At 34.7% G+C, this 14,066-nt stretch overlaps 1 protein-coding gene across 9 annotated transcripts in view; it reads right to left on the bottom strand.

Annotated features, from left to right (window-relative positions):
- Positions 1–14,066, bottom strand: part of BBS9 (Bardet-Biedl syndrome 9) — a 417,354-nt gene that overhangs the window by 267,635 nt on the left and 135,653 nt on the right. For all 9 annotated transcript variants that reach the window (XR_001516909.2, XM_015589531.2, XM_015589533.2 and 6 more), the window contains 4 exons: positions 13,365–13,546; positions 8,966–9,042; positions 6,075–6,128; positions 820–922 (listed from right to left, as the gene is read on the bottom strand). Coding sequence is in view for 8 of the 9 variants with exons in the window: in XM_015589531.2 (XP_015445017.1) it covers positions 820–922; positions 6,075–6,128; positions 8,966–9,042; positions 13,365–13,546 (416 nt within the window). In the remaining variant the exon portion in view is untranslated. The remainder of the gene's footprint in view (positions 1–819; positions 923–6,074; positions 6,129–8,965; positions 9,043–13,364; positions 13,547–14,066) is intronic.

Raw genomic sequence — 14,066 nt, 5'->3', positions numbered from 1 at the left:
CATTCAATGAATATTTATTGAGTTCCCACTATTTGCCAGGGTAAGAGTTGGTTATACAAAGGCCAAAATGAGAGAGAAATTTTTGACATCATGAATAAGACAGAGGATCCCCAGCTGGACAGCGGCAGTAAACAAAGAAAGAAAAAGACTTGAAAGATAATTCGGAAACCATTTAACAGGACTAATGATTATTTAGATGTAAGTAGTAGGGTAGAAGAGATTCTAAACAAAGAATTCTTACTAAGAATTGCCATTTATGACCTACTATTTTAGGCATTATTACAGATATCTTACATAGATTCATGTTTTTATTAAATCCTCAAAACAGCCCTACAAGAAAGATATCATTATCCCCTTGCTGCAGATTAAAAAAAAAAAAAAAACCAAGGCTCCAAGTAATTAGCAAAGTAGTTTGCCCAAGGTTACACATAGAGTGAGTGTCAGGGCCAGGATTCAAACTCAGGCCGGTTTCCAAAGTCAATATTCTTTCTTCAAATACTACTGATTCAATAAATAGCTCACTAGAGAAATACCAATAAAAAAAGCCTTCCAAATTATAGTATTTAACTACAATTACAGGTCCATCGAGTTAAAGGAAAGCACTTGGAAATCTGTAATTACTTCAGCCTCAACAACCATTCATTGAATGTCCATGCTTGATATATAAGCAAAAAACATAAATCCTGATTTCAGAAATATACCATCTCGCGATTCACACAACAAATATAGCCATAAAATAAACACATTAATAAAAAAATTTTTAATTAAAAAAAAAAACTTCACACCACGATAGACTTTAAGCCAAAATAAAACACTTACCCATAAATTCAAAGGTGAATTGATCACAAGTCAGTACTAAAGGTGGTTGCACATAGACTGATAATTTGGCTTTTTGCAATGCCACTCGATTCTGCAGTGTGACCTGAAGAAATAAAAATTGTTATTAACAGAAAACCACATTTTATCTAAATTGATAAAATATCATAACTACTTGAAAAATCACTAGCGAATAACTAGGAAACATCATCTAAGAAAAAAATGAGTAGCCACAAAACATAACATGTAACATAGGCAGTAGATTAAAATGTCCTACCCACTTAGGGGCTGGGCAAAGAAATTGAAAAGACTTTTCTCCAAAGACGATATAGGAATGACCACAAGGCACATGAAAAAATGCTCAATATCTCAATCACTACGAAATAACAAATGAAAACCACAATAAGATACTATTACACATCCACTAAAATGCTATAATCAAAAGGACAGACAAAAATTGGTATTAGCAAGAATGTGGAGAAATCAGAACCCTCAAATATTGCTGATGGGAATGTAAAATGGTACAGCCACAGTTTGACAGTTTCTTTAAAAATTAAAACGTAAATTTACCATACGATCTCACAATTCTATGCCAAGAGACATGAAAACATATGAACATATTCATATGTACAAAAACTTGTACATAAATGTTCAAACTAGTATTATTAACAACAGTCGAAAATAGAAACTACTCAAATATCCATCAACTGATGTACGAACAAAACACGATATATCCATATGACAAAATACTCTTCAGTAATAAAAGGAAATGTAGTACTGATACACACAACAACATGGGTAAACCTTACAAACACGATGCTAAGTAAAAAGAAGCTAGTCACGAAGAACCACATATATTATTCCATTTACATGAAAATGTCCAGATTAAGCAAATCTATAACGACAGAAAATAGATTTATAGTTGCTGAGGGATGGGAGTTGTGAGTATGGGGGTGGGGAGTGGGAGAGGGGAAGGGAACAGGAAGTGACAACTAATGGGTATGGGGCTGTTTTTAGAGGGGAAGAAAATGTTCTGAAATTAAATTGTGGTGATGGTTCCATAGCTCTGCAAACATACTAAAAATCACTGAATTACACACTTTAAATGAGTAAATTATATGATATGTGATGTGAATTATATCTTAATAAAGCTATTAAAAATGTTATCTTTATCAGGGTGATCACTTAATAAGTTATACAAATGTCTAATCACCATGTATACACCTGAAACTAATACAACATTGTATGTTAACTACTAAAATTTTTTTTAAGTTTTAACTAAATTAAAATTTTTTAATTAAAACATTTTCTATTAAAAGCAAAAAAAAAAAAATCTGCCCTCAATGGCTGATAATTACATCATGAAATATTTTAATATGTGTTCATTCCTCTTTTCATGTATAGATATGGGATCATCATTATTTATCTTATATAGTATCAGTACATTATCTTTTGTCCAAGTTAATTATTCTCTAAAGATTTCCTTATTAGGTAGCTATTTTCTAGTCTAGATACATATCACAGCACTACATCTTCATCCAAATTTCTTTCTAAAATATCTGACATAACTAATTAAGAAAATATCAAAGAATGGCAATATTCACTGCTGCATATCTAAGCCGGCTGCATTTCCAAACTTGCGCTCTTGCTAGATGATGCTGAGAAAACTTTCCCACTCCAATTAGAATCAATAACTGAGAACTCTGCAGTAACAGTCCACCTGGGAAGTAGGGTGGGGGCAGGTAGAGAAGGTCAGGACTTCTCTCACTCCCCCTGTGGAAACCATCAGGCCCAATGATCTTTATTGGGTCAGAGATAAGGGGCATCACCTTCAGGCTGTCATAGAAAAAGCTTAATGATCTGGCTTCCTTTGGTAAGTTCTCTCTTTGGATTTTGTCTCCTAAAAGTCCCAGCCTTGGTGGTAAGCCGGACTTATCACAGTAGACCTGAGCATTGGTAATTTTTTTATACCTCCTGGGCAATATCTATGTTAAGAAACTCTTCTATCTGGCACCTTGGTGATGGAAGAGTTCAGTCTAGTTACCAGACTCCAGTATATGAGACAGATACATTTCATTATTAACTGATACACCGCAAGGGCATACTCATTTATAAGAAAAGTCATTTTGAATTTTCTCTTAAGTAAAAGGCATGTGTCACCTATTCCTTAATTATAAATGTACATACATATTATATAGAAACAATAGACAGAAATATACAACTGGCCCACAAACATATACGTATAATTATTCGGTAAATGTCTTGTATTAATTTTAAATGATGCGGGCATTCTGTAAAACTTAAAAATAAATAAAAAGAATTTTTTACTTGCAAAGTAAAATTTTTAAAAGACAACTATTGATGCAAATAAATAATAAATACAGCAAATGAAAAATTAATCCTCAGTTTTTACTTTATAAGCTCTGAGATTACATGATGGGGGCTCGGCACACCACCAACAAAGCTTCCTTAATGATGTCTGACCATTATAAATAACATAATACCTTTTTAGTAAAACCCTGATGCTAATTATGGGAATAAGAAACTATGTATGCACTACAGACAGCATCTTTCAAATAGCTAGTCCACTAAATAAACAGAACACAGTTTAAATAATTTTCCATTAATAATGCCAGTCTATACATATATTTTTAAATTAAATTAATAATATTAATGATAATAACCATTAGCAGCTTTCTATATTCATAGAATCATGCTAATAAATTGTTTATGTGTATTATCTCATTTAATATGTACATTATGGTGAAACAGCTACTATTACTATATACCATTTTATAGAAAACTGTGGCTCAGAGAGGCTAAATAATTTGCTCAGGTCCACTCTGTTTATAAGTGGAAGAAGAACCACAAGTTAACCTCTGTCTGACAGAATCCAAAGCCCACACTCTTAATCAGCTGTGGTCAAGCCTCAAAACAATTCTGTAAATGAAAAAGAATCCCCATTTTACAGTTTAAAAACAGAGCTTCGGAGAAGCTAAATAAACAGCTAACACTATCAAGCCAATATGTACAAGAGAGTTGAAAACTTAGTTTTAAAAGTGAAAATTAAAAATCCTTAAAGTAGTAATGAGCTGTTTGTAAGAGAGCAGACATTCTGACTCTGCCTGGCATAACAATGCGTCGTTAGACAAAGATCGCACAATTTTACGTTGTCACAAGAAGTGTCTGCATTTGGTTTAGATGCGCGATCATGACAGCTCTTATACACGGGTTTACTGAACCCCAACAATGGGCTAGGCACTTTCAAAAGTGAATCAAGGGGAGGTGTGACGAAAATAGCTACAGTAACAAAGAAGAGCTGTGTTTGAGCCAAAAAAAGAGTTAAAGACTTGGCTAGATCATAAACCTCATATTTTAAGAGAAAAATAATTATAGAATATTAAGGGAAAATATAAAACATTAATACAAGAATTTTCCATGCTATTTTCCACTTCTAACAAAATGAAATATGATCCTTAGGAAATACAATACCAAATTTTTTGTCCTAGATATATAAATATGACTCCAAAGGCCAGGTATGAGCCACCTCTCTCCGAGTTGCCTGGATAGATGGTTATGCATCATGCACACATACTCAAGGTAGCCGTATCTTCATTCACTTCCAACGGATGGAAAACTTTTCTCAATTAACAGGATTTATTATGATGGAAACTTGCATGGTTATATATCTTGGCTGCTGTTGTTATAAAAGGCTATAAGGAGAGATTTATAGCAGAAATTTGTATAGAAACTGTCAGAATCAGGAAGTCGTTGTGTCTGCTGGGTAAGTCCAGCTGATGTCGTGCAACCTTTGTGTGTTGCATGCTTTCCATGCTCTTATAATGGCCGTAAGGAAGAGAGTTGTGACTTAGTCATTCTCAAATATGGTAAATTCACTCACTAAAGAAGGAGAATTTTCCAGGAGTCTCATGCCATCATTCTGAGGTGGCTATTACACATGAAAGCCTAAGAACTGCATGGGAGAGAAAGGTGTGTTTACTTAGAGCAATAAGTAGTTGCTGGGGAAAAATTAGCATGAGCAAGGTATCTGGTTTAGACACAGACTTTTTTTTTGCAATTTATAGTGTGCTCCTGAATTATTATGTGTATGTATCTGAACAATATCAGTAGGTAGATATAAAAAAGGTTTCCCCATACAAAAGTCTATAGATCATTCCTGGAACTTTGCAGATTTTTTTTTCCTTAAGTGTTTGATTTCTTGCCACTAATGCGTTTCCAGACTCAGAAGTATTAATGAGATAGAGCCTTTGATTGCATAGGGGGGAGGGAGACTGGGGAAAGACCACCCTTGTTTCTAGTGGCAAGAATCCAAAAAAATTAGCTTAGGAAACTGTTAAAAGATTGGGCTCCCTTCAACTTCTACCAAAGATCCCCACACTTGGGCCACCCGCTGGGCCCAGTGTAAGCGAACACAATTGGTAAAGCCTGGTACCCTGTCAAGCTCCTCCAAGGACAGCAACCCATAATCTAAGAAAATATAAAGCCCTGTCCAAGTTTTGACTAAGTGAATCGCCAAGATCCACAACTTTCCCTGGCTCCAAGGTCTGGGTAGTGATAAATATTTTCAGCTTAATAATGTGCTGACTGATTACCACACTTTAATCTAAAAGCCTTAAGAGGGTTCTACATTTGAATTCTAGTTCTAAAATTCTACAATAACGGACCAAAAATCTTAACCAAAACCACATCCTTCATATTCTAGTTTTTTTAGGACTATCAATTTGTCTCTACTCAACTTTGTGGCTTCCTCATTTAAAATTTTCTTACTATGAATACACCCATTTAATGCTAATATTATAACAGATAGATGACTGGGAATTCTTTTCAAACATACATATAATCATATATGGAAGATTTTACTAGCATTCATGTAATTCGTATGTATAAAAATACATATATATCAAATTCCCATCATATATATATATGATACTTCAATCAACTGGCTGATCTATTATGACACCAGTAGGTCTAGGGTGGTGACACAATTCCTTTAGCATATTTAAAATGTTAATTTTGTTTCTAGAAAAAACTCTGGATCATACAACACATTTAAATAATGGTAAGGATAAGTCATAATAATTGTTTATATTATATACATATTGCTATAAATGCAATTATCAGTTTTGTATTTATAGAAAACAATGAAGGTAATCTATTTATAGGATGACAACAGTGACAAATGTGATGACATGTATAATACTGTCTGCACATTACAGTTTAGAACCATGGTACAATACCTTCACTGTGACTGAAGGGACAAGGTCAGTTCCCACTTCAACATCAGGAGCTTGCTGGAAGGAAAGGAAGGAAAGAATGGTTTCAATATTACACATCAATGAGTAAACACACGGGTGCAATATATACTTCTCACCACCAAAACAGGGAGCTAACTCTAAAAGTTATCACTCTACTGACAGACTAAAAGAGTCAATATGGCTTTTTGGACAACTTCATCTGGAAAGTCATGAGCTAATATTCAAAAACCTATCCCCCACTAAAAAAAAATTAAAGGTCACATATTTTATTATCAAACTACTGCCAAATGTATTTAAATGCTGAATTAATTAATTCCATTCACTCATTCTTTATATTACATAGAAGAAGGCCTCCTTGTATTTCTAGCAGATAAACATTATGCCATTCTTTTAGGCCCTTATATTTTTAACTTGTCAAAGGTATGTTTTATTCTGATTAATAATATGAATATATAAATAGTACATGTAATTAATGACATAAAGATCGAGTGGCCTTATATCCAGAAAATAAAATAGGAGTGTGATTTTTTTTTTTCACTAGCTCATATCATAAACTAGTTCACTCTTTGAGTATCAGCCTGGGTTACCTGGTTCTACCTCTTAAAGAATTCAGAACAAAGATTTCCCTGTAACTTGTAACATATTTTAGAATGGTAGATTGCTTACTCTATGACAGAAAAAGACTGAGGGGTAACATATTTTCTAATAATACCTATATGAATTCCTGGGGAACAATCGAGATCCTAAAATCTCCATCTAACCAATGAATAGATCCATTGTGCTTTAAATTAACCTATTTGAATTTTTTTACTAAGAAAACTTAAGCCACTTCTAAGCAATGGAGATTGCTATGATGTAATGGGAATCAGCACAATTAATTGCTGAGAGATTCATATTCTATTTATGACTCCATAGGAAACTATATATGATCCGACTTCTCAACCAAGAAGATGGGATAGCAATGCTTGTCTCCTCTATAAAAGACTCTGTTCTAATATAAATTATATATTTTTCAGATGGGTGCTTTCATATTAATGACTTGAAATAAAATATTAAGCCAGGTTTGCTCTAGTATTACCTAAAATCCAGGAAATGTTTTACATTTAGCTGTCTGAAGATCTAGAAAAGGAACCAATACCTCCTGTTCTCTGCTCTTTTCAATCCTGTGTCTAAACGCCTATATACTTCAAGGACAGTAGTCCTTCGGGAAATAAAATCATAGCCAGAGAGAAATGGCTACACAAAGACATCACAGCACCATAGCCACATGAATCATTGGGCTAATGTTTTCCAATGGAATGAATATGATACTCTCAAAAATCTCTTAAGAAGGAAAAAATAGTAAGACAGGGAAATGAAGCTGGAAAGAGACACCTAGTTAAGAGAAAATAGCACTCCAGGCTGCCAACAGGAAAATATACATTATAATATGGTGCTATTACATAAGGCCTTTTCCTACAAAGATCAAAAGTTGCTAAAGAACAGAAAGAGAAATCCTCATTCCAAATAGCCTATGTTTAAGAGAACTTAGAAAAAGTTATATAAGTTGCCCAAAGGAAAAAAAGAATCATTCCCAAGGCAAGAAAATGTGGGTACATTTGTCAGCTAACTAAGCAGAAATGTTCCACTCAGACTACACCCTTCAGGTAGAGTGAGAAATGGTGTGTGCTGAATGGCCAGTGTTTAAAACAGTGGCTCTACTATGTGACTCAGCTGGGTGAATGTTTCTTTCATATATAGTCCTATTTTTTTAAGTGTACCCAACTCACTCTACTATGGCAATGTGAACGTGATTTTTATCACAACTTGGATTGGTTGATTTAACTAAGATTAATCTTTGAAAATTTGTGACAACTACTTACTATATCATGCTCTAATACCTAGACACTGAAGTCATTTCCCAGACAAAATTATATGACCTGAACTCCAAATACAGTAAAATCAGTGAATTTGATCATTTATCTAAATTGATCAACTTTTGGTATAGATATAGATAAACAATAGATTTTGCCCAAACAGCAGGCAGTGGAACCTAACAAATCATAATCTAACATGTGCATATGGAATACTAGACAAGGAAACGGGGTAACATAACCAAGGACAGTCCCCTTGCATCCCTCTTGTTTCTCAGCTTTGTCATTCATTCATAGAGCAAATATGTATATTGAGGTCCTATGTGACAGGCACTAGGTTATGACAGTGAACAAGACAAGTAGTGGAATGTAGGTGGTGGTGGTGGTGGTGGTGGTGATGGTGAATTATCATAACAATTCAACAAAGTATATTCTATTATAATTCCCACTTCACAGATGAGAAAATTAAGACTAAGAAAATTAAATATCTTGCCCTGGTTTACATAGGTAGAAATGGGGGAAAAAAGAATTCCTGGCCCAATCGTTTACTCTTAAATTAACCCTTGCCCATTAAAGCCATCATAATGTATTAAAGGCTGTAAACTATGAAATTCTGAGGTAGGCCTTTCATAAACATTACCTCATTGAACCTTTGACACAAATCTTATGGGATCAGTGTTATTCATCTAGATTATGATTATCTCAATACTCCAGTACTGAAAAAATTAAAAATTTTAAAAAGGTAGCTTTAGAATAATGGCAAGAACTCCTTCTACTGTTCCCTCCTCCCACTTTTTAAGACAGAAATCTGCCTAAGGAACTCCTTACTAAACTAAGAGGCTAGAAATGTTTGTTTGTTTGTTTGTTTGTTTTTCTAGAAAATAGCAAAGATTAAAAAGTTGTTATCCTCCCTAAAATTTCTACTTGGAGGCCCAGAATTCAAAATCAATATATTTTGACCCCAATTCATCAGAGCCCGTCACTATCATGAATCCTTTTAAAGTCTGCAAATACACCTACAGACACAGAATCAAAGTTAGAAGAAACCAAGGCAGAAACTTTCAAGTCATCTTCTTTCTCAGTCATGGGCCAAACACCTGTAATTTAAAAGAAAATAATATTTAATCATAAAGTAAAACCTGCTATATATAGTTTTTTAAGGTTTATCTGTGCCATATTTAAAAAAAAAACCCATAAACATACTCAAAAGTTGAAAAAATTAATGCATTACAGAATTAGAAGCTTGATGCTAAGTCTTCCCTTTCTACAATATTTTAAAGAAAAACTGTCTCTCCAAAAATATTAGCTGACCAACCAGCATTGGGAATTTCAATGCCCTCTCTTTAGCTACTTACTGGTAGAAGCCCAAATTAGTACAATTCTTTTGAGGATAAGTTGATTTGAAGGTAATTACTTTTGAAGTCAAGTAATTCTACTCCTTGGGAGTAGAACTATTAGGTCACAAGGTATGTATATTTTACATTTTGATAGGTATAGTCAACACAGAGACATGCTCAAAGAGGTTCTCTGTTACTGGTAGTTATTAAAAACAAAAACAAAACAACCTAAATCTCTACATTTCCAGTAATAGGGAAATGGTTAAATAAATTATGGTATATCCATGCTATGCAGTAGTTCAAAGCCCAAAGCTGTAAATAAGAGTGCTGTTTATCTTTACATACTAATCGGAAAAGAAATCCATAATATTCCTATTAACTAAAAAAGCAGGACATAGTATAATGTGTCTAATATACAAATATTTGTGTAAACACAATTGCATAAACATGAAAATGTTCTTATACACAAAAACTCTTGATAAAGGTTACCTTTAAATAATCTAGTGGAACTAGGAGCTGGGGTTACCTTTTTAGTACTGTTTGAATCATTTTCACCGTACTCATGTTATTTTCACAACTTAAAATTTCACAATTTAACAAATGTTTATAGTGCATAACGAGATATCATGAACAAGTGAGAGATCCTAAATAAGCAAGAAACATAAATAACATTTATGCAATATAAATGTGTACATATGCACACACACACACACGCACACATATACATAACAGACTACTGGCTGCCCACCTAACATCCACCTTCCCTCCTTTATGCGGCAGAGCCCTACTGCTGCTGAGGCATTCACCTTCATCTCAAAGTCACCGGATTGGTCAAATCCAAACACAGTGATTTCATTCCCCTGACCATTTGCTGTTTTCGGCGTGAGCACGGGGCTTAATCCTGGCAGATGTGAGGTAAGAAGGGCTGGGCGTGAGGGGTGCTGGCGCGTGCTTCTGGGAAGGCTAATCCTCCCTAATGAAAGGGGAGACTAGGAGAAATCTCTCTCTTCTTCCCTGGAAATCGTGTTTGCACATAATGCCTGGAACTGTTGAAATCGCCCTGGGACCCTGAGGGGAAACATCCCCCACACCCAGGGCTGCTAACTGAAAATACAGAAAGCACGTGGATGATGCCACACATATCGGCTCTCTCCTGAAGAGAACCACCGCCCACAACTTCCATCAGGCGTTCCACCAGGACTGCTGTATCTGGAATAGGGATTTCCATAACGTAGTGAGAGTACAAAAGCCTGCTCACTGTCTACCCAATAACCATTCTTTAGTTCCTTACTAAAAGAAGCTCAATTTTATTCTAAGCAACAAAGTGCTAAGCTAAAACCCTAAATTCCCCAGCCTCTTTTGCAGCTTGGAGTGGCCAGCGAGATGTGAGCAGAGACTGCTCAGGGTGTGGCTTCCAGGAAAGATCCTTAAGGGGCTGACTCAGCCGCAGATGTGAGGGCAGGAGTTCCAGAAGCCATCCTGGACCAACAGATGACCCTGGGAGGAAAGGAACTGGAGTCCCTGATGACAGTGGAACTGCCAAGCCAACCCTGCTCTGCCCGTCCCAGGACTTCTTTTCCATGGGAAAGAAAGAAACCTCTGCCTTGTTTAAGGCACCGCATCTGGGTAGTCTGTAGTCTGCTACGTGCAGCCAAACAACCCTAAACACCACGTCTTCCAACACAGTCACCAAGGACAAACGTTTCTGGTATGCAAAGGTAGCGGCACTTAGTTATCCTAGATATATTTCAAATAGAATGCAGACTTTCATTTAATACCCAAATCTTACCGCTCTCTTTTCCTTCCTGAAGGCACAAATGTGTGGGAATCTATCTCAATATCATACCCATCCCTTCGCCCTAAGTAGAGAACATGATCAACTATCTCAATCATGAGGAAACTCCATCTTTGAAAGTGCCTACCGACAGATGCTGTTGACGACCGGTAACAGAAATGCTTGGCAGGATTTACGCTAATGAGTTGAGTACGAAAAGCTTCAAAATCCATGAGCCATACAAAAATTATTACTATAATTTCATGCTTACAACATACATTCCTCATATAACTTACACACATAAAATGAGGTTCAAAAACACTTTTATTACAGTAGATAATATACACCATGTGTATAACAAAATGTACTCTTTAAATTGGCTTTAAATTTTCCTGCAACTCTTGCTTTGAAGAAATAAAAAAATCTTTAAGTACTGAACATAACACACAATACTGTGAACTTTTTTGCAAGTTAAAGTCACTATACTAAAATAAGTGGCATTTAAATGAATAATGAGGTCATCAAAAAGTTCAGAGTTTTAACTTTTCATAATCTTCTATACTGAAATGATTTGGTCCTTTTATATAATTACAAGTATTTTAATAAAGAAATATACCACAGTTTTATAAGAGCAGAATACTAAATTTTTTTCTATATCTAGAAATAAAACATTTTAAAAGTCTCTCCTTTTTAAAAGTTTCTCTATGTTTCTTTTTCAGGAATAAAATGAAATGATGGTGGCATAGAAAGGGCAAGGAACTTCAAATATTAACTCGAATTTGAGGCTATGTAAATAATGAACTTTCCACCCAAGTCTGTGGGCACATCCCTAACTTAATTAGCAGTTATTTTAAATTACACAGAAGAATCGAGGTAATGACAAGTAAAACAACCTAACCCTTCTCACCCAAGGGCATCACTATGGCCACCAAAAAATAACTTTTAGCTACACGGGATTTTTCTGAGAAATGTTTTACACAATTAAGTGTTAACCAAAATATCATTAGCACATTGTTTATGGAAAGAGCAAAATCTCAAGGCAAAATGTGGAATGAAAAGCCACATTAAACTCATTTAACGAACTCTGGAAATTTCATGTTTCATATATACGCCACTCTTCCCAATTACATTTTTAAATGACAAAATGAGACTTAGAATTCCATTAATCCCAAAACACTAGTATCGAAAATGGAAAAAACTTGTATATTGCAAATGACACATCCAATTTTAACCATTCTCTATTTGATGGGGGGCGGGGGGTGATGAAAACAAACAGGTTTTTAACTAATTGGTGGTACTTAACGGACCTGTTCCACTGGTTTACTTTCAAAACTTTCTAAGAGAATGTGTGAAGCCAAAGCATAATAATTTTTTTTTAATATTCATACTTTTAAATACATTATCTAAATTCCTCTAAATCTGTCTTGGTAATATAGACTCAAAAATACATAAATCGCATAAAGTGATTAGACCAGGATTAAGACTGGCTCTGTTGTTTTGGTTCTTTTTGATGCTCTGCTTCTTTTATTATTTCTACTTGTTTTAACATCTCTTTTATGTGAAAGTAGTCCATATTTTTTCTCATTAAAAAATGCTTTTACCTGACCCTGAGAAGGAAACTTAAAGTAATGCTTTTCACATGTCCAACTCAAACTGTGGGACTGGTGTTTTGTTTCTCCTTTTAATTTACAATAAAATTATACCCCTGTGAATCCCAAAGTAAGATAATATTGAGTTATTCAAACCTCAGGAACTGAAAATATCATCGGCCTCTGAGTCATTAGAAATCAGCATACCGCAGGCTACACGCCATTTGGACGGCTAATTAACTACAAACATAAATTATACTGCTAAGCTGCAAATGACTACATTTTTAGTAACTAAGTGGTAACTGCTTAGGTTTCCTTTAAAAGAAGCAACTAAAATTTTTTCAGGGATATTAGAAGTAGTAAATGACCATTCAAAACTTTAATGCTCTTCTCGAGGCCTGAAACCACTACCCAAAAAAAGTTTTTATTCCTTTTTTTAGAATTTAAAGGAAAAAAAAAAAAAAGATAGCGCTGTCCCTGAAAAAGAAATACTAACAAAAGCATTATCTTAAATAGTACATATTTTTCAGAAGCTACCGTAGACGAATTAAACACAAAGATCTCATGTGCTACAGAGCAATACAGATTTTATAAATGACTTTAATTAAGCATGGGGGAGAAGAGTGACTGATATGTACAAAACATTATCCATACACCAAATAATATGAACTCTACAATGAATACTAAAATCAAATAATAAAAAGCTTCAAATGAGATACCTTGTGATTTGTTAACATCCTTGATGAGTTTCTGAAGTTCTTTCAATTCCTTATCAAGTTCCTCATAGTTTAGTTCTCTAGATTCAACTTTTGGAGCTTGGAACAAAGAAGGGTCTGTCCCTAGGTATGAACACTGCAAGTGACCATCATCACTCAGAGTGACTATCACTCCCTTTAAATCACTACAATAAAGAAGAGAAAATGAGACATAATTAAAATTTTCAATGGATTTAGACTTGCCCAACTACATCTTTATTCAATTCAGCTCCAATACACTATTAAGAAAATGACTGTACAATATAGCTATTTCTAAAGTTTTACATCAAAGATTCGATTCAGTGTTTCAAACATGACATATATATAGAAGTATCCCCAATGTTACAATTCATTACAGAAGAAAAAAACCACTTTAACAATTATCGTAACAGCTGCCACTTTGGGAGGAGGGGGCGCTAACTACATGGCAAATACTACTTTAAGAGCTTTTCAAGGACTGTATTTTTTAATCCTTGCTCCAGCTCCCACTTGGCAGATTCATAATAAGCATGTGAACAATAATTGTAGGGCCACAATGGATTAAGAGCTGGGCTGCTGGCTGGAGACCAGGGTTTAGGCCCAGGAGTGAAGACAGGACAATCCAGCGGAATAACAAAAAGGTAAGTAGAGTAAATCTGGGAAGCCCTGAAAAGCAGTACGGCCCTG

Source organism: Pteropus alecto, unplaced genomic scaffold (assembly GCF_000325575.1).
Source record: "Pteropus alecto unplaced genomic scaffold, ASM32557v1 scaffold21, whole genome shotgun sequence".
NCBI lineage: Eukaryota > Metazoa > Chordata > Mammalia > Chiroptera > Pteropodidae > Pteropus > Pteropus alecto.
The sequence above is the reverse complement of the archived record's forward strand: the minus strand, read 5'-3'. Positions and strand labels throughout refer to the sequence as shown.